Genomic DNA, 19,439 nt, shown 5'->3' with positions numbered 1-19,439 from the left:
AGCAATCATAATTGTTTGAAAATTCCCTCTATATTTGTTGGATTCTATTTGATCTTGACACTGTTTCTTACTGTAGATATAATAATTAAACAGTGAAAAAAATATAATTTTTTTTGTACGAAACGTTTGGGTTTCTTCAAAACATGTTGAATATACCATAAATTTCATTTAATACAAGCTGAAACAATGAAAAAGGTAACGTAAAATGTTTGACATAATTTCCATTTTGCATCTATTTTGTTAAATATTTATTCAATTGTAATTATTGCACAACTTAAATTTCGTAACAGTACACAAACGAGATAATGGTTCAGGCTAAAAGAAATTCTGTAGATGTTCATACTGTCAGAATGTTTTGAAGATTTTGCTTGGAAGTAGACAATTGCAGCAACTGTCACCGCTTGATCGAATTGTTTTATAAATATTTGTTGTTATTTAATCAAACTAATTACTCAACGTTATAACGTAATATAGTTTGTTATATTGTGTTGAGTTTGTACAATGAAGGGGAAATTTATTGGACAAATTTGTTTTAACAATTATTTAAATATATTTTAATTACTATGGCTGTAATGCTTTGTCATATAGCAGTTTAATTGAAAATGTTTTTTTAATGTTTTCACTATCTTTACAATTTCCTCTGCTTATTGTAATAGTTTTTAATATGATGTCGTGTACTTAATGTGTGATGATCATCATAACACTCAGTTGGTAAAAATTATGATTCGGATGAAATGAAACGCCAGATAGTTTTTCATTCGTAAAAGATAATTTTTATTCCTTTTCCCAATTTATAAAAATGCAAATATTCAAAAGCCCATACCACGAATGATGGTTAATGTAATGCAGGTACTGCAGTACAGTAAAAGTAAAATCGTGAAGTAGATGAACGATTCGATGAATGAATAATTCGGTGAAGTTAATCTCGGAGTAATAATAATTGTTTCAAAGTTTCTGGAATATTGGCAAATTGAATTTCATCGATTATGCTATCCCAGTTGTTAGAGTGGAACATGTGTCTTTTAGCTGCAACTGCGGCCAAATGTTTTAACGATTTAACACATTTCCAATTTTGGAGACTGTCCATCAAGTACTTTTTTTGTTGCTCGTTGATTCCTGCCAATGCTTCGGTCTGCGCGATGGAAGCAGCTCTGTTGAAAATTGCAAGATGCTTTTCTTTGACTTTGGCACCGGCTTTGATCAGCATAATGCTGAGTTTTAGCTGATGATTTTCCAAACTATAAGTTAGCGCATCCTTGCCTTCATCGTCTTCGTCATTCACCAGGGGCATGCACCCGTGACTGAGCAGCACCTCAGCCAGGCCGGAACGCGAGGCGAACTTGCAGGCAAAATGCAACGGGCAATGTTTCCAATCGCCGCTGCCGTCGCCCAGCCGAATCTTAAATTCAATGAGCAACTCCACCAATTCGCGGCTCCTCACGTCAATGGCGACTGTCAGCGCCGTCCGATTGAATACCGCCTTATTTACGTCGGCACCAAATTCAAGCAGTAATCTGGCCATACGCACATCTCTTTCCCAGCAGGCAATTTGCAGCGGCGGCAGTATGATACCGCAGTCGTCCCTGCATTCGAGATTTGGATCCGCCCCGTTCTGCAACAAAATTCTGGCAGCATCAAAATGACGTTGCAGCACTGCAAACGTCAACGCCATTCGCATGTTTCTGTACTGGGAGGGGATGTGAGGTGGACTTAACATTCTTGCCATATTACTGTTCTGAAAGTTTGATCAAGCAATCGTACGATTTATAACAATAACAATAACAATAATAATAATAATAATAATATTTTGAATAACAGTACGGCGTTTCAACATATATGATATATATGCCTTGTTGAAGCCGCCATATTGTTGTTGTTGTTCAAATAGAGTAGGAAAATTTTTGCGGAACAAGTGGAATAAAAAAAATCGGAACCTGGACGATTTCACTCACAGCGAATTGTAAAAGGCAAACCGGTCAAGTGTGTGAATTTTCGACCCGCTCGACGATGCTTCTTTGGAGCGTTAATTTACTCGGGTTGGTCTTGGAATTGCTACGTCGTCACCTACCACGGCCACGCTGTGGACTAATGGCAGGAGCGTTTATGCACAACGCCGGCAGCCGGGAACAACACGAGAAATTGGACTGAGCCCGGGCGAGCAGGTTGTAGCTGACCAATGAGCAGTGGGGGCGCTGCTGTTAGTCTGTCTCTATGCGAGTTAGCCGAGTAGCTTTTCTTGGCTTTTCGTCGATTTCGAGATTTTCACCCCTCCCACTGCTGACGAACGACGCTTGCGCATTCTGGCGGTGATTTTGATTGGTCAACGCGAAAAACGAAAACATTTTATCCAAGTCAAATGATAATAATAATAATAATTTTTCAGTAATTTTTCTTTTTACTTTTTTTATTTAGAGTGATTAATTTTTTAAAATACTTTTATTATTAGTATTATTTTTTTTATTTTTCTCCCGCACACAGTTCTACTTGAAGACAGTGACCGTAATCCCAACGATGTAACTTGATTATTAGTTTTAATTTCAAAAAATTTTTGTAAATTCAAGCGAAAATAATCGACTGAATTACCGAAAAATGAATTCACGTTCGCATTTGTCGTTTGATGGTTCTTCGTCGAACAGGCAGCAGTTATTAGTTCAGTTGAAAATTTGTGCCGCACGTCTAATGGGACCTCGATGCTTCTTGAACACCAAAGCGTTGTTCGTCTTCACTTTTCAATTCTTCGCAATTCCAACGTGAAAATGTCCTGATTTGTTGAATGACCATTCAGGTCGTTTGGTGGGCAACAAAAACTGTTTCAGCTAGCACTGCAGCATGCGATGCAATTGTTCGCTCCAAATTCGGCTCTTGCACGGTGTGTTTGTTGTGCTGTTGTCCTGATTTGACCAATTTGACCACATTGAAATCTTTTTCCGCAGTTTTTATCCACAATTTTTTTACCATCACCATTATTATTATTATTATTATTATTATTATTATTATTATTATTATTATTATTAATGTTATCCTTTTCAATAAGTGATACAAGCATTTGTTATCTGGGGAACAGATTGGTTATTTTGTTTATCCAAAGATCATTTCCGTAGTGTAATAATTTTCTAACGGTAACAATTTATTTCTCTCCTCTAGTACTTCAAATATTTCAAAGGCGTAGCAGTAGTAGCAGCCGATGTCCAGTGACGTGCATATGTCCATATTTTATTTTTATTATGGTTTTATGTTTGATTAATTTGTTGTCGATTCAAATTGTTAATAAGCAATTTATTTTTCTTGGCACACATCTATAGACTCTTTAAAACGAGCTTCAAATGCAAATTTATATTTAAAAAGTTTCCTCTGCTTTTATTGTATGCGTGGTGAAGACGAGAATGTGAATGTTAAAATAATTTGATTTTTGTTTAAAATATTTCAAATAGCATTAATTAATTGCATTTGAATTATTTTTGTTCAAATCAAAAATATATAATCTTTAAGGGGAAATAATAATAATAATATATATAAACAGTTGTGAATAGTAATTCGTGAATGTTGGCAAATTTTAATGTAAATTAATAATTCTAAAAATAATATTGAATGTTTATTTTTGATTAAATTATTTCCATTCAGCACATCTCAAATTACACTCTGTGCATGTATTTGTACGTTGATTGATTGATTTATTTTCAAATGTTATATTTGATGAAATAATATTGTCGTTAACGTGTGTATGCATGTCGTGATATTGATTGATTTTCTCTTCTACAGCTGATTTGTACGGAACATTTCATTATCAATTATTCCGCCGTTTTGATGAAGAAGCGCAACGCTTGTTGTCTTGATCACCATAGCAACTGTTTTCAGTAGCTGAATATTCGTCATTCGAGGTTTGTGTTTTTATTCACTTGTTTTCATTTATATTAGCTTTAATTTTAAATTTCATTTTTCTCAATTTTCTATACATACATTTTGCTATAATGTCAACTTGTTCGAGTAGATTTCTCATTTTTTATATTTAATAATTGTTGTTCGTCAAGTATTAATTATTTTGTTGTTGTTTTTTCTCATTTCTCTCAATGTTCTCTTTCGAATCGAAAATAACCATTCAATCATAATATATTAATTTTTTAAAATTGTTTTTAAATGTTTAAACGTCAGCAGTAATTAACGACACGTGAAGCTGACTGGCTGGCTTGTTTGTTTGAGATTAAGTTTTCTTTTTGAATTTTTTTCATTGTATATGTAGAAATGTGCATTTTTTTCAAAAATGTTCAATGTTCATTTCAATTTTATTTGTTGAGAAAATTTTACAAATCAAAAAGTATGCTTGGCCTCTCTCACACGCAAAGGTGTGTAATTGTTGTCTGTGTCAAGTTTTAAGAGGTGGAAAATGGACGAAAAATTTTTTTAAAAATTGAAAAATAAAAATGGTCCAAACGTCGGTGGAATTGTCTGAATCAACTTTTGAATCTGAAGATTTGAACAGTGAAGACGTGAAGAATGCCGGCGTGGTTTCACCGTTGAATTTGGCCAACTGTTCAATAGCAGAGAGGGTAAGAAGAAAATCACCGGAATCCCAAATTTTGCATAATTTATCCAAAATTTTTTTTATTTTCAGAATGCTTTGAAAGTAGCTATTCGAAATGCTTTCCTGTCGAAGTTGGCTTCTGAATCGCATACGACCAACAGCGGCAGGCGGATATTTTCGAGGTGGTGTGATTCTCAAGTGGCAAAATATTTGAAATACCATGGTTACGGGTGCACGTTATCCACGTTCCTGTCCGAAAGCCACCAGCTTGATGAATCGGTATGTTTGAGTGAGAAAATTGAATTTCATCATTTGTTTCCAATTTAAACTGTTTTCCTCCATTGGTTGATTTCCATCAGCGGCTGCACGACGTACAACTCAAGTCGGACATTTCCAGCAGTTCTGCATTGCTGTCGTTGTGGGAAAGCATTGAAATGAAATACAACGAAAAGTTCACTCGAGAAGTTTGTCTCATTTGCTCAAATTTGGCTATCAATTATGATAATGGTTGTCTGTTGTTTTGTGATCAGGTTTGCAATATGGAATCGAAAATGGAAAATGAACTACAACTTCTTGAACAGACAATGGCGAAACGTTTGAATGAAGAAATTGCAAACGTGAATTAATTGATTTTTATAGTTTGATGAAATTTTACATCTTTATTATTTTGATATTGTTTCAGTTGAAACGTGAATATGATGCGAAAGAAAAATCTCTGATCAACGAGTACAAAGCGTTGAAGATTGACGTTGCTAATGAAAAATTGGTGAGTGATGGATGAGTGCAATTATTTTTTTTCATACTTTTCTAATTTACATTAAAAAATTATCACTTTTTTGCTGTCCGTGTGAATGTCCAACAAAACAGTACAATTATTAATAATGCAATTTGAACAGGCAATTGAAAATGAGCAACGAATTGTTGAAGAGAAGCTGACTGAAAAAGCTGAATCACTGAAAGAGCAAGAGGATGAGTTGGTTTCTCTCGCAGAAGAAGTGAAGACGTAAGTGAATTTATCTAATTTGCTTTTGAGCTTTGTTTGTGCAATTTTCCTTGTTTCATGTATTTTTTAAGTTATTAAAAATAAATATGTAATAACAATATGATTAATACATGTGTGTGTTTTTAATTAAGATGGCTTTGTCGTGAGGAAGAGAGAATTAATCAAAGAAAGCGAGATCTTTCCAAGCAAGAATCGATGATCAAAGATAAAGAAGAGGAATTTATTAAAAATTACGATCAAATTGTTCAAACTATCCGAATGGAGGAACAACAGCAAGTTGACAGTTGTTACCAAAGAATGCGTGCAAAAGAGAAAAAATTTCAACGTAAAATTTAATAGCTGCTTGTTGTTGCTGTTGTCGTTGAGGCTTTTTTCTTTTTACACACTCAACTTTTGCAGAGCTCATCAAGCTTTTCTTAAGCTCAGAAGAAGGACGCAACCAAGCTTTAAATTGGGTGACGTCAGAACGGAACGATCGTATTTCAGCACTGCAGGTGAACAGACACGTCGATATTTGTTTACATAATATTTATATTAATTTATTATTATTATTATTATTATTATTATTATTATTATTATTTGAATATGTTATATGACTATCTGCAATATGTTCACAATTGTACATTTGCTTCTTCTTCTTTTCTTTTGCTAGAAAACTGTGGACAAGCTCAGAGAACGCTTGCAGAAGTTTCAAAAGGAAAACAAACGCCTAAATCGACAGTTGCAAGCTAATTCTGATTACGATATTTTGCAAGAAGAGAACAAGAGAATGACCGCCGAAATTGACCAACTGCAAGCCAATTGGTTGGCAGAGAAGAAAAATTTGTTGAGAAAAAATTACGGTATATTTATTGTAATTGTTAGTGGGTTTTTTTGCCCGCTTATTGATGATGAATTTTTCTAAAATTTAGAATTATCAAAAAGGCTTAAAATTTTCGAAATGAATAATTTGAAACGAAACGATTCAACTACTGATTCAGGTGCAGAGTCGAGAAAAACTGAAGACAATACGAGCAGCACTTTGTCAAATGGGATTTCTCCATCGAAAGTACAACTTAAATTTATTTATTTACTTTAATTAACATTTTATTACATTTTAAAGAATCCGTTGCATAATTCAACGTGTAAAGTGGATTCGAAGTTCGACAATTTGAATCATTACTCTTTTTTACGCACAGCAAAAGATCTCAATTCAAGGTAGAGGGGTTTTCTCGTTCCTCTTGAAACATGGAAAGAGCGAAATAAATTTCATTCATTAAATTTTACACTTTTATTGCATAATTTTAAGGTGTAATTTTCGGAGCGAGACTTTGTTCCATAATTCATACAAAAATGCCAATCAGAGCGATGATGAAAGCAGTGGCAATTTTGCTGTGGCTAACAAAACAGATTTATGCGAACCATTGGACGTTGCAGAAGTGATCGATTTGAAAATCATGGTAATTTTTTTGTCCAGTGTTATATTGTAGTGCAAGTTTGCTTCTATTTATTTATTTATTTTCCAGTGTAAATTTGTTATTTTCATTTAATTAAGGCAATTCTTTAAATTTTGAGCATGTAAATTTTTTTACTTTGATTTTTAAATATTACTCGAAATCTTGAAGCGCACATGCAAGTCTTAAGCATTGATAAAGGAATGTAATGCGGTGAAATTAGATTTCAAATAACTATGCATCATATGTGCTAATGCTTGCATTAGTTTATACACACTAGCAGACGCAGTTGGAGCAAATGCAAGAGATAAGGTTACTGATTGTATACTTTCTTCATCAGCTGAGCAATTCTACGTTTTGTTTTTAATGAAAAGAAAAAAGCATATTTTATTCAAAAATTAATAGAATGCTAAACGGGATTGTTTTTTGATTTTCGAATATTGGTTCCTGTGGTTCACATTTTATTGTGTGAAATTGGTTTCGTACGTATTTTTCAAATCAATCATACGAAATTCTGTGAAAAATATGTGTCTCATATTTTGTCTATTTCCCTGTGTTTTTAGAAGCTTGATCGGGCAGTTGCTTCGTATCAGGAAGATTATTTTACTAAGAATACAAAGAAAATGTTGAACAGCATTGACAGTATTCTTCGTAATATAGAAACGTTGCAGCGGAACACTGGACTGAATCTTTCTGCTGGGCAATCAGCAGAAATAGATCTGAAGCGAGGTGCAATAATTTCAGCCCGTGGAATAGCGAAAAACAAAATTTGCGATGGTGATGATGATGATGATGATCAAGCTCGACAAGAGCATTTTAGTCAAATTCGAACTTCAAAAGAAGACAAAATGGAAAATATTTCAAGTGAAGAAATCATGATAAATGGCAGTTCAAAGTTGATCAAAACGGACGACAACTGGGAAAGTCGTCTGCTGTCGAAAAATGCTTCTCATGTACGTAGATCTTTGTCTGTTAAGTTTTAATTTTGTTTTTGTTTTCAAATTGCTTCAAACTGAATTCATCCAATCATTTCGAAACTGTTGTTCTTTTCAATAAGTTTAATTCACATTACAATTGCGAATAGTAGATTTTTTTGCTTATTATTTATCACAATCGGGGATATTGTTGGATAAAATGTTTGCTTGTATTTTTTCGTTTTCCACAGCAGGAACGACGTAACGATATTCAATCATCAGAAAATGGTGTTGTTGTGGAAAAGAGCGACGAAAATGAAATTCAAAAAGATCATCAGCTTGATGAATTGTCAAAAAATGATGCTCTTATCGATCCAATAATGACCAAATATTTGCAGATGATAAAGAACAAGCGCAGAACAGAAGCAGTATTTTTTTATTTTTGTTGCTTTCTTCTTTTCAATTTTGCAGAATAATGCGATGTTATAATTTGTAGAATGAGGACAGTTCAAAAGTATATCCTATCTTGGAAAATGATTCTGCAGATTTGCCATCCAATCTGCAATTTTCCGTTTGGTCTGATTGAACGGTTTGCTAAAAATAATGTGAAGTTTTTTGAACGGAGAAAAATGTTTTTTTGCAATTACTGTTGTAAGTTTTTTTGTATTATATTTTTGAATTAATGATGTAATTGTTATTTGTAAAATATTCAATATTTTAGGTGAAAATGCTCATTTTGTATTTATTTATTTTTGAAAATTTTACTTCATGTTAAAAAATTGGTTTTTGTATTCTTGTTTTTTCTTTAACCGTACTTCAACGCATATGCATGTACGTATGTCGGAAAATCAAGATGAAGATTGCTTCGGTGAGTAATACTTGCATTTAAATTATTACAAATCTCTTAGTATAACTTTTTTTTATTATGATAATACTTTTTTGAACATTTCTTAAGACACGGAGAGAGAGAGATGGAGAAGGGGAGCTTTTTTAAAACCTATTCAAATTCGTATATGATTATACAGTTAACCTTCAATATTTGCGGATTTCAAAGCCGCCCGAAAGATAAATCTTATTTCTAGACCCTATGTATGCTGTGAATCTGGAGGTTCAATGCAAGGTTGTTTCCGCTTATGAAGTTCCACATCATAACGGTACTGATTACGATTTAACCAAACCGGGAAGCTAACTAACCTCTACTAATGCTAAGATGAAAGAGATAAGAACATTATGGTGAAGGGAAAGGAAGCGCTGCGAACGGGAGGTTAGCTTACGGCAGCACCGGTTCAGTGATTTCACACGCTTGCTCCAGACTGATCAACCAGTCCGAATATGTCTAGAAGCGCAGTATTTCCGCTTTCATGATAGCCCGATCCAATACTGCATGAAACTAACGCAAAATTTGAGTAAATTCATAATGCATGAAGCCACTGCTATAGTCACAATGTTTTTTAAAAAAGATGCGTCATACAGTCCATCATATCTGGTAAGCTTGCATTCAAGAACACACCGATAATATACACTCAGTCAAACGAATAAAAAAATAAATACGGGATGAATGTTTAAAATGAAAATCAGTCGATGGTCCGTGATATTATTTCTTACATCTGTCAGGAAATGGTGTAGGATTATAAGGCATCAGCGGGGTGTATGAATGGAAGCGACAAATATTCGCGGTTCTGCTGGCGCGCACATATCGCGATGTTGAGGCCGACTGTACTTTATGACAAAAACTATTTTAAGATTATATTGTTATACTGTAGTGAAAGAAGCACAATGTATTAGGACTATTATGATTAGATCTATAGGTGTACTATAATTAGTCTAATTAGTTTTGTAATTAGGTTTATAAATTTTTGATTTAATTTGTTTTTCTTTATTTATTGCGCTATTGTCAAATTTTATTTGCCAGATATTCGTCAAGTGATACTGGAATTTGTAGCAACTGTAATGATTATTTGTATTTGACGTTTTTCTTTCGAAAATTTTCAGAATCTATTTATTTGTAAAAGAGCTCCAGTTAATTATTTGATTTTTCGTATTAAACCATTTATTCAACAGTAGAGGGGGGGGCAGATTGAACTGTTCGACGACAGTTTGAAAAATTCTTCTTTCTTATGCCCTTGACAGTTTTACATACTTAAATTCCTTCGCCCTTGAGAATTGCGTTGCATTTTGCATGTGGGCGATATTGTGGCTGGTTAATGCCGCCTGAAGCCACTAATATAGTAATAAATAAGTAAATAAACATTTAATTGATTTATTTGCTTTGTGGATAAAAATTGCACTGCTATCAGCGAAAGATTGCAGTGCAGTGGAAAAACGAACAGTGCAAATGAAAGAGCTTTTTGCTCTTGACCTGCAGTATGGGATTGGGTCATTCTTTCTTTTCCATTGATGGCGATTGTTCATAAAGAAGAATAAAACTGTAAAACAAAACCAATCAAGCATTGCGGTATAATTACCGTAGGCTATTAGTGAATGTCCTTCTCTGAGGCGAACTTTATCTGTCAGTATGTCTCTTTTATATTCTCATTCACTCATGTCACTCTGTGCCCCCCTGTCTTTCTTTCTCTCTCTCTCTCTTATCTACTTTGGTTAGGTTAGGTCATGTAATTGTCCTGACATTTATATATTTTTATATTTGAAATGAAGTTATCTGCAAATTATTCTGTATAGCTTTCCAATTGGTGTTCCATATCTTGCTTGTCAGTGTGGTTATGTTCTGCAGAAAGTGTTGATTACGCCCTGTCTACAAACAGATTGTGTTGATCGTCGGTTTCCATAATTTATAGGTGAGAAAAATAAATATTTTCAAAATTTATTTTAAACACATTAATTACATAGGATGGATATAAATATAAAGAATTTGTTCAACAGTGTGGACAATCGTTGAAACCGCCTTTGGGAAAAGTGTTGGTCTTGTTTTACCATTTTGCTTGTTGCTGATGCTGATTTTGCTTTCGCTGCGCTGTTTGTTTAAAGCATCAACGACATAAAGTAAGTTGATAAGTTGATCGTCGTTGATGATGATGACAATTTTTCATCATTGTATATTTGTAAAGTAAATTTTATTATTTATTTTTCGACATTTTAAATAAACGTGCTTTTCACATTTTTAATCATTATAGTTTAACTTTGTTGAACATTTTGATGGTGATAATGGTGACTGGTAGCCGTTCAAGCTGTTCGTTCGTTGGCATTGAAGAAATTTATTTGGTCGATTTTTTTAATGCTAAAAATTTTCTCATTCATACTATTGAGCGAAGTCGTCGAATGCTGAACAATTGCAGCAATGCAAAATTCACTTGCTTATTTATTCAAAATTACTCCAAGTACACTGTTTAACGTGTTTATCTATGCAAATCAATCATTTTCTAGCAAAATTGGAAATGCTGAAGATGCGAGATCGCCGCTTGACGTATTGAACGATTCATAGAACACATGTTGCTATTGAAAAAGCATATTTCTCTTATTTTTATATTTCAGCTTCTTTGCTCTCGCCGTCCTCCTACTTCTCTCTCTCTCTCTCTCTCTCTCTCCCTCCCCCCCCCTCTCGCGCTATATTTTGTCGTTCATTCTGATTGACGAGTGTCTAAGTTTTAGTTGAATCAATTTTACGTCTAGCCGTCCACATGGTTAACATGACGTCATTAACGTTGCATCTCTGCATCATCCCTTGATTAGATTGTCGAACTTGCTCGCTCTGCAAGCTGTATACTGTATTGCACATGCGCGCTTGTGTCAGTGTATGTTCGTGTACGGCGTCGTGCTTACTCTGCCCAGACTAGCTAAACGTGTTACTAGTGCATTTGATTGATCAGTCTGATTTTGGCGGGTTTAAGCATTCATTTTATAATTAGTTCTTTATAATCGACTCACACACATCTGTGCGTGTGCGTACATTTATCTGTATAGGTGTATTATAATATAATGTATGAAAAGTTGATTTCATTCATTCATTGTTTTTCATTTCAACTAGATCTATCCGATTGATTGAATTTTAGTGAGAAAATTTTTCGTCAAGCGGCAAACAATCACCATTGATTAGCTAATGATTATTGCATGCACATTTTTGGCGTCACTTTTACGATTCACGTGATTTTTACACGACATACATGTTCATATTTTATATTATTGCGCGTTATATTTTGATCTGTATGTATTTTTCCACGAGAAAAAGCAAACAGATTTGCGTGATGTTTTTTTATGATTTTGAAAAAGTAAATAATAATTATTGTTCTTTCTTTTTTAAATTTCAGCTCACGGCTTCAGTTCGAAGTGTGAAGAATCGAACAACAAAAGATGTCTGCTGTACAATCAAAAGTAACATCAAATTCGCGTCCAACGGCAAGCAATGGCGAGACGGGATTGTGTTCAAGTGTTGGCCGGATGCAGCTGTTCGATTTGCTTTTGCAAGCTATTCATGCCGGCGACCGATCTTGGCCGTTGCCGGATGCGAACACATTTGCCGACGTTCTTGGTGTTTCGCCAGCTTATCGACAGAAAGAGTATGTTTGGCATTTTTTTTTGCCTTTTGAGATGAAATTTTCCCATCCCAGTCTTTATGCAGAGAACTGTCGGTGCAGCGCCGGAGGGCTAGAGGGACAGGGGGAACGGGGGCGAGTGGGGGGGGGGGGGAGAGGGAGGGGATGAATGAAAATTTTAATTCCACAATGAATCAACTTTGTGATTCATGTCTGCTTTGTTCTCCAGTTTCATTCACACGTGTGTGGGTTGCGTTCAATCTTTACTATTTTCACCTACGCGTGCAGACAGAAATATTTGATTGTTATGCGAACTGGGCTTGCAATTATTTGAACAGGGGAGAAATGAAAATTGCATAGCTTTTCGATTCGACAGTCATTCAACAATTTGTTGTCATTTTTGCAATTCAGATTTGATCTGAAAAAAAATGAAAAAAATGATAATTACGTAATTGTTGATTTTATTTTAATTTTGCATTATTCATTATTTTATGATTTAAATGAATCATCTCGATGTTGACGACTACTGCTGGTAAAAAAGGTGGTCGAGCCAACAATGAACCCGGACACAAACTATGTTGTTCATTGTTTTTCTATTCAAATATTTTTTACGTTATTTATCAAACGTATGCAAAAGTTAGCAGTCGGTTCATTCATGCCAGATGATTCAATGCAATTGGCATACATTGTTGTAATTCTTCTCTGCTGACACTTATTTGTCGCTTTTATCAGTTGTTTATCATGATGAGATAAGAAAATAGCGACAAACACGCACTTCATTATTATCATTAAAAAAATTTTTTTATTTTTAATCTGTTCTCATTCATCAATATTTGGTATAGTTGCTTTAGATGAATATTGTCAAGATGATGATGATGATGATGATGATGAAATCGCTCTCTCAAAAGTGTCACTTATTTAGATTTATTTTCAGCGATTCTTCAAAAGCTTTGCCTAGCGTTTTGACACAATCATTCAGTGTGAAAAATTTGACGCAAAATTGAAAATAAAACATTAAAATAATTAGCTAAGCAGCACAATTTATTTTTTTATAATATTACTTTAAATTTTAAAAGTATTCTTTTTAAAAGAAATGTTAATTTTCGAAAATTGTTGAATTTTTATGCAATTTTCTTTTCTCCATTACCAGTTTGCGATAAATATCTTCGCTTATTCTTCTTCTTCTTCTTCTTCTTCTTTTTTGTCTGCATTTGTTGCTTCACCTGCCATTATTCGAATATCGACTGAATTCAATTAGCAAAAATCATTATTATTTAAAATTTTTATATTTCTTTTTATTTTTTCATCCTTCAATCTTACGGTACACGTACTTTTACTACGAACAACATAAAACAATTTTGCTTCGTCATTTCATTTTCAGTTTTTTCTCGTTCTGTGTTTCGCGTGTGTCAAATCGTAATCAGTTGCGCTCAGAGACAAACATTTTAATTTTAAGTGCATCGGTGCAATATTTATTTATTTTAATTTCATTGTATTTTAAAAATATTTTCTATAAAAAGAGAAATTGACGAAGCAAAAGCTTGTACTTTTTTATAGCTTTAATTGAATATGTATTCATCTTGGTTGTACGTTTCCATTTCTGTGAAGCATGTCATTGTTATTTTTATTTTTCACTTGACAACAGCTTGATTACATTTGCCGCTATTTTTAATATTTTTTTGCTTGGGTATTTTTCAAAAAATTCATTTCAATAATTACTTTTTTTTCAAATTCCATTTTGATTTTTTTGCTCGTTATTTTTACCCTCTTTGTTGGTACACGTCAGCATTTTTGCTTTCTTCATCAGATCATCAAAATCAGTTTCAATTTTCAAAATACTCTACTCATCTTGCTGATATTGTTACTGCTAATTGATATATTGTGCTGGTTGACTGTTTTGTATTTTTAAATTAACTTTTATTTGATCGCGTTTGACTAAAGAGTACTGTAACAATCAAGAACTATTATTTGTCACGAGCTATTTATTTTGTAAAATATTTGTTAATAATTTTTTAAAATATTTTCCCTCTTTTTATCAATTTGAAATAAATGCTTTTAATAGTAAAAAATCTATTTTCACGTGTTTTTTTGTAATAATTCATCAAGCACGTGTATTTTGCATGTTTTTTTAATGATAAAAATAAATTATTGTTCTTTTTTTTGACGTGATGATGATGACAGATGTAGGGTTTTTTTATTTTTTTTTCTTTGTTGATTTGCAGTTAGTACATTATTACAGTTAAGATGAAATTTACAAGCAGGATTTAAAATTATGGAAATCTTGCATATTGTTGAAATTCACAGAACAACGTTTTAAATTGTATGTAAATTTTGTATGTTTATGTTATTTGTGAGGATTTAATTGATGATTTTTTATCAGGGGATTTTTCTTTGTCTTCCATTAATAGTTAATTGTTTTCAAGATGCTTTTATTTTGTTGTGGATGTTATTAGTTGTATTTTAAGTTGAAAAATTACAGTTTCACATTTGCTTTTCAATTTTAAATCTATCTGAAATGAGTACGAACTTTGCTAAAATGTAATGAACAACTGTTTTATTTTTGATACTTCATTGCTTCATAGACGACATGCTGGTAAATATTCTTCAACAGAAGTGCTCATTTATGATACGAAGATCAAATTAGTTGTTGTAATGTGTTGTATTCAACATATGAAAGGAATAATAATAATAATAATAATGCGAAATAATATAATTCAAGTATTTTGCATGGGTGACAACAAATAATGATGATGTTTTTTTTCCTGAAATAGGGCGAAACGTTGGTCGTCTGCGCTGCAGCTTTATCGGCAAATGTCTGGTCAAGATGTTGGAGAGTCGAAAGAAGCCAACGCACAGACGACTGCTAAGTTGCCAAATGCTAGTGGAGCTGTACAGAATGCGGCAGCTGTTTCCAAGTGTGCTGATAGCAGTAGCAGTAGCAATAGCAATGGTACTTCATTGTCAGCCGGCTGCAGTAATTTGTTTCCGTTAGTGAAAAGCAGCTCTTCGTATGCGAGTCTTTTATGGTAGGTGTTGGTATTTATATTGAAAAATCCATTTTGCTGCTATTTGGTCATTTTCATTTAGCAGTGATGCACTGTCCAAGCGTTCATCTCCACGCAGTAGAGGAGCATTCACACCGTCATGTCTGACACCACCATATCGCATCACTGCTGGATTGTTTGGGTATGATTTATTGTTTTCTGCTTTTATTTTCCTATATAAATACTTTTGAAATGTCCAGATCTCGTAAGATGAGCGGCAGTATCAGTCCTGGTGAGGCGAGTTTGAACAGTTTGGAGTTGGAAGCAATTGCCGCTGTGCATGAGCTACATTTTGCCGTCAAAGATATCGCTGTCAGCGATTTGTTGCCTCGCACATCCGAACTGATATTTCTGAACATCACTACTTTAGAAGTGAGAAAGATGGAAAATTTTCAATTTGTGAATAATTCACGCAGATTTGTGAAAAACGAAAATTCTTTTTGTTTTTCAAGGAGCAGGCATATTGCATTGAGTTGACGTTGAAAGGCTGGCGTGTTGCATCGATGCGCCACGACTGTATGAATGGAGATTTCAGCAATTTGGAATTGCACACTCGCTATTTTGAAACTGTCTACGCTTTGATGGACACAATTTCAGTCTGCTACCGTAAACGTTTCACCGACTTGTTGTCGTTGCGTTTGCGTCAGTTGCAGAATATGCGAAATGATGTTGACCATGAGACGTTTGTGGAAAAGTGCAACGAGGAAAAAATGGCCGAATTTGGGGTATGTAATATATATATATATATATATATATCAAAATTAATGTGATTGTATTTGTTTGTTTTTTCTTCTTGTAGAAAAATTCCAACGAGCGGAAAGTTGCCATGAATTCAGCAAAGAATGCATCGAAATGTGGCAGTGGCAATTGCAGCTCTTCACAGGATACAGTTGATGTATTCAGCGACAACAACAGTGCAATAGTGATTAATGTTGAACGGGCGTCTGGGGAATTTGTCGGCTTGGAAGAGGCAACGAAAGAACAAGAACAGCAACAGCAACAGCAACAGCAACAAGTACGAAAAGAACATCAACAGTAATAATAGTAATAATAATAAGAGCAGTTGATTAGAATTAAAATTAAGAACCGATGTTGACATTTGATAAAGAATGGCCTGCAGTTTTATTATACAGTAATTTGCATTATTATCACTTTTCAATTATACTATTATATCGTTTTCTTTTCAATGCTCATTAATTACAATGCTATATATCACAATGTATGTATTCATTTATGTGTGTTATTGATGGGTTTGCAATTCTTTTATTATTCCAGCTTTAGCGAAAATTCTGTTTTATTATGCATAATCGCTAAAGCATGGTTTTATTCCTTTTTTTTACTTGATTTTGAAAAATACCTCTTGATATTGTTTTTTGTTTGGTTGCTGTTTTTATGCCTTGCCGTGCCTGGTTGGCAAGTCATGCCTTTTGAACAGTTGCAAACATATTGGATGAACTTGCTTTTTTTAAGCGTACCTTGTTTATTGATTGGTCAATTTGTTCATCGTAGTTCGATGCCTTACATTGCACGTTTTATATCACCAAATAGCGATCAAATTATTATTTCTTTTGATATATTTTACAACAGAAACGTTTTGAAATCAATTGATTTCTTGGTTGCTTTTTCGAACAGTCAACGAAGGAAACTTGTTGTTGACTGATAAGAAGAAATTTTACATTTACAAATTACTTATTGAATTTAAATTAATAAAATTTATTTTCCATTTCTATTCTAATCTGTGATTGTAAATTGGATACCGATATGCATTGAAAGCAAAATTAGAGTTGGTGCTTTGTTGTTTGTTATTAAATTCAAAGTTTTCTTCACCGAATGGTGGGTGTCTTTGGAATTTTCAACTACAATGTTCCCTTTTATTCTACACCTGAAATAGGAAATAATTTTGAACAACTTTATGTTTCATTTTTTAATTTGAATCAATTGTAGTGTCGTCGTTTTACATTTTCAACAAGCAAAGCAAGTTTATTGAAAATGAAACTTTCCAAAAGCATTTTCATTTTACCTCTTTCATACTGAGAAAGTTAATATGCATGAACTGGCTGAGCTTGCTTAAGTATTAAACAATTTTTTCTTTATTAAAATACAAATAAGAATTATACTAATTTGTTGTGGCAAAGATTCTTTTGTTTCACCGGAAAGTTTGCCATTCCATCTCATTTACAGTAGGCTAAAGTGCTCACGCCATTTGAAAGTGTTTCGTTTATTGCTTGCTTAATATTCACATTGAAAATCGCTGCGCAGTGTGATTGATACTCATAATGAGAAAAGTTAGCCTCAGCTTAGGTTAGGAAATTATGCAAAATAGTACAGACAATGAATGCACTAGATTATGAATAGTTAGTTGGGCTCTGTGTTGCCGAATTGCTTATCCAAATGCACCAGTTTAGAACTTAAGAACGCATTTTTTTTGTTTTAGCAGTACTTGAATAAACGAACAACTTCAATAATGATTAAATGTTTATTTTAAAATAATTTCATTTGAATGAAACATAACAGTGAAGATGAATAATAAATAAACTACACAGTTCATTCAGGTGAATCATGAAATTTTAAAAACAACAACGTATAATTATGATGAAAAAATACAATAGGTGTTAACTTCAAATTAATGAAAATAGGTGAATCATATCACCGATCAGTAACTAAATGATAATCATAAATGATAAATGAACTACACAGGTCATCATACAGGTGAGTACTAAAATTTTGAAAACAAATATATATAAATATATATAATTACTATGCAAAAATAGAATGATTTTTAAATTGAAATTAATTAAAATTGGTGAATTGCACACCGATCAGTAACTAAATAAACAAAATCACCACAAGATTTTATTTCTTGTTGTGACCTGGGGGATCTTTCTTCTCCTTGGGCTTTGCGGGGAAGTCTTCCATCATTGCAATGCTCGGATTGAATGTAAAATCTTCTGAATTTTCTGTACTTGTTCTAGAAACCGTCGACATTTCGGTTCCGGACATCGATTCACTCATAGACGAACCAGTAGTTCGAGGTTGTTTTGAAGCGCTCGTTTTCGAATCTTTTTCAGGAGTCTTTGCCTTACTTCTTTCTATCGGCTTCACATTTGTTGACAAAGCCGCCGCCTCCGCTTGCTTTGTCACATCCATATTTCCTGACAAAGCCGTCGCTTCCGCTAGTTTCGATATTTTAGAGGCTTCTATTAGAGCTGTCGCTTCTTGCAGTTTGAACATTTTCGATTCTTCCATTAAAGCCGTCGCCTCCGCTTGCTTTGTCTCATCCAGGGGGGGTTGACAAAGCCGTCGCTTTCAAGCAGTGTCGAGATTTTCGATGCTTTTAAGAGAGCCGTGGCTTCGGCCAGCTTTGAAATTTTCGAAGCATCCATAACAGCTGTTGTCTCCTGAAGTTTCAACATTTTAGAAGCCTCCAGTAAAGCCGTAGCCTCAGCTTTTTTAGACATGTCCATAGTTTCAGGCATCGCCGTAGCTTCCGCAAGTTTCGAGATTTTAGAAGCTTCTAGTAGAGCCGTTGCTTCGGCCAGCTTCGAGATATTCGAGGCATCCATAAAAGCCGTTGCTTCTTGAAGTTTCAGTATTCTCGAAGCCTCCAGTAAGGCCGTCGCCTCCGCCTGTCGTGTGATGTCCATATTTTCAGGCAACGCTGTAGCTTCGGCAAGTTTCGAAGTTTGGATGCTTTTAATAGAGCCTAAGCTTCCGCCAGATTCGGAAGATGAAACACTTCCAGGAGAGCCGTGGGCTGTAGAGGTGTCAATATTTTCGAAGCCTCCAGTAAGGCCAGCGCGTCAGGGAAAATTGGCATTCCCTTAAAAGCGGGCAGTGCTGTAGTTTGCCCCAATTTTGTCATTGTGGGGGCTTTTAACAGGAACTTAGCTTCCGCCAGACTTGACATAGAACAGGCATCCATATTCATAGGCAAAGGGTGAGGGGTCAATATATAAGAAGCATACAGTCCAAACTAGCATCAGGTACATGAGACATGTCCTTATTTCCACGCAACGTAAATGATACAAGAATCCACCAC

The 19,439-nt window shown here is 34.1% G+C and overlaps 6 protein-coding genes across 6 annotated transcripts; 4 read left to right on the top strand and 2 right to left on the bottom strand.

Moving 5' to 3' along the window:
• Positions 1-919: 919 nt before the first annotated feature.
• Positions 920-1,726, bottom strand: Tsp_05459 (ankyrin repeat-containing domain protein). The gene has a single exon (XM_003371737.1). The coding sequence runs from the start codon at positions 1,724-1,726 to the stop codon at positions 920-922; it is 807 nt and encodes a 268-aa protein (XP_003371785.1).
• A 485-nt stretch (positions 1,727-2,211) lies between these two features.
• Positions 2,212-2,900, top strand: Tsp_05460 (conserved hypothetical protein). Its single transcript, XM_003371736.1, has 3 exons — positions 2,212-2,306; positions 2,562-2,714; positions 2,786-2,900. Exons 1-3 carry the CDS (start codon positions 2,212-2,214, stop codon positions 2,898-2,900), a joined length of 363 nt encoding a protein of 120 aa, XP_003371784.1.
• Positions 2,901-4,265: 1,365 nt separating this feature from the next.
• Positions 4,266-9,058, top strand: Tsp_05461 (hypothetical protein). The gene is made up of 11 exons (XM_003371735.1): positions 4,266-4,340; positions 4,610-4,798; positions 4,879-5,136; positions 5,202-5,285; positions 5,416-5,522; positions 5,654-5,847; positions 5,922-6,016; positions 6,175-6,326; positions 6,811-6,961; positions 7,519-7,684; positions 8,952-9,058. Exons 1-11 carry the CDS (start codon positions 4,266-4,268, stop codon positions 9,056-9,058), a joined length of 1,578 nt encoding a protein of 525 aa, XP_003371783.1.
• A 3,010-nt stretch (positions 9,059-12,068) lies between these two features.
• Positions 12,069-12,410, top strand: Tsp_05462 (hypothetical protein). Its single transcript, XM_003371734.1, has 2 exons — positions 12,069-12,092; positions 12,132-12,410. The coding sequence occupies exons 1-2, from the start codon at positions 12,069-12,071 to the stop codon at positions 12,408-12,410; spliced, it is 303 nt and encodes a 100-aa protein (XP_003371782.1).
• A 2,757-nt stretch (positions 12,411-15,167) lies between these two features.
• Tsp_05463 (conserved hypothetical protein) lies at positions 15,168-16,323 on the top strand. The gene is made up of 5 exons (XM_003371733.1): positions 15,168-15,382; positions 15,444-15,542; positions 15,601-15,772; positions 15,853-16,125; positions 16,237-16,323. Exons 1-5 carry the CDS (start codon positions 15,168-15,170, stop codon positions 16,321-16,323), a joined length of 846 nt encoding a protein of 281 aa, XP_003371781.1.
• Positions 16,324-18,253: 1,930 nt separating this feature from the next.
• Positions 18,254-18,615, bottom strand: Tsp_05464 (putative neuromodulin; the record flags this gene model as incomplete). The annotated part of the gene is made up of 1 exon (XM_003371732.1): positions 18,254-18,615. A coding segment is annotated over one exon (362 nt), but the record flags the coding sequence as incomplete, so codon positions are not given.
• Between the last annotated feature and the right edge of the window lie 824 nt (positions 18,616-19,439).

Source organism: Trichinella spiralis, assembly GCF_000181795.1.
Source record: "Trichinella spiralis strain ISS 195 chromosome Unknown Scfld9, whole genome shotgun sequence".
Classification (NCBI taxonomy): domain Eukaryota; kingdom Metazoa; phylum Nematoda; class Enoplea; order Trichinellida; family Trichinellidae; genus Trichinella; species Trichinella spiralis.
Note: the sequence above shows the minus strand (reverse complement) of the source record. Positions and strands in the feature narration are given on the sequence as shown.

What these genes read in the sequence shown, in the direction of transcription:
- Tsp_05460 (XM_003371736.1), top strand. Translation starts at nt 2,212, where the DNA reads ATGCGAGTTAGCCGAGTAGCTTTTCTTGGCTTTTCGTCGATTTCGAGA. An exon ending in GACGCTTGCGCATTCTGGCG is followed by an intron (nt 2,307 to 2,561) that starts GTGATTTTGATT and finishes TGTAAATTCAAG; the next exon opens with CGAAAATAATCGACTGAATT. An exon ending in TTCTTGAACACCAAAGCGTT is followed by an intron (nt 2,715 to 2,785) that starts GTTCGTCTTCAC and finishes ATGACCATTCAG; the next exon opens with GTCGTTTGGTGGGCAACAAA.
- Tsp_05463 (XM_003371733.1), top strand. Translation starts at nt 15,168, where the DNA reads ATGTCTGGTCAAGATGTTGGAGAGTCGAAAGAAGCCAACGCACAGACG. An exon ending in TCGTATGCGAGTCTTTTATG is followed by an intron (nt 15,383 to 15,443) that starts GTAGGTGTTGGT and finishes ATTTTCATTTAG; the next exon opens with CAGTGATGCACTGTCCAAGC. An exon ending in TGAACATCACTACTTTAGAA is followed by an intron (nt 15,773 to 15,852) that starts GTGAGAAAGATG and finishes TTGTTTTTCAAG; the next exon opens with GAGCAGGCATATTGCATTGA.
- Tsp_05461 (XM_003371735.1), top strand. Translation starts at nt 4,266, where the DNA reads ATGTTCATTTCAATTTTATTTGTTGAGAAAATTTTACAAATCAAAAAG. An exon ending in ACGTTGCTAATGAAAAATTG is followed by an intron (nt 5,286 to 5,415) that starts GTGAGTGATGGA and finishes CAATTTGAACAG; the next exon opens with GCAATTGAAAATGAGCAACG. An exon ending in GACCAACTGCAAGCCAATTG is followed by an intron (nt 6,327 to 6,810) that starts GTTGGCAGAGAA and finishes CATAATTTTAAG; the next exon opens with GTGTAATTTTCGGAGCGAGA.
- Tsp_05459 (XM_003371737.1), bottom strand. Translation starts at nt 1,726, where the DNA reads ATGGCAAGAATGTTAAGTCCACCTCACATCCCCTCCCAGTACAGAAAC.
- Tsp_05462 (XM_003371734.1), top strand. Translation starts at nt 12,069, where the DNA reads ATGTTTTTTTATGATTTTGAAAAA. An exon ending in TTTTTTATGATTTTGAAAAA is followed by an intron (nt 12,093 to 12,131) that starts GTAAATAATAAT and finishes TTTAAATTTCAG; the next exon opens with CTCACGGCTTCAGTTCGAAG.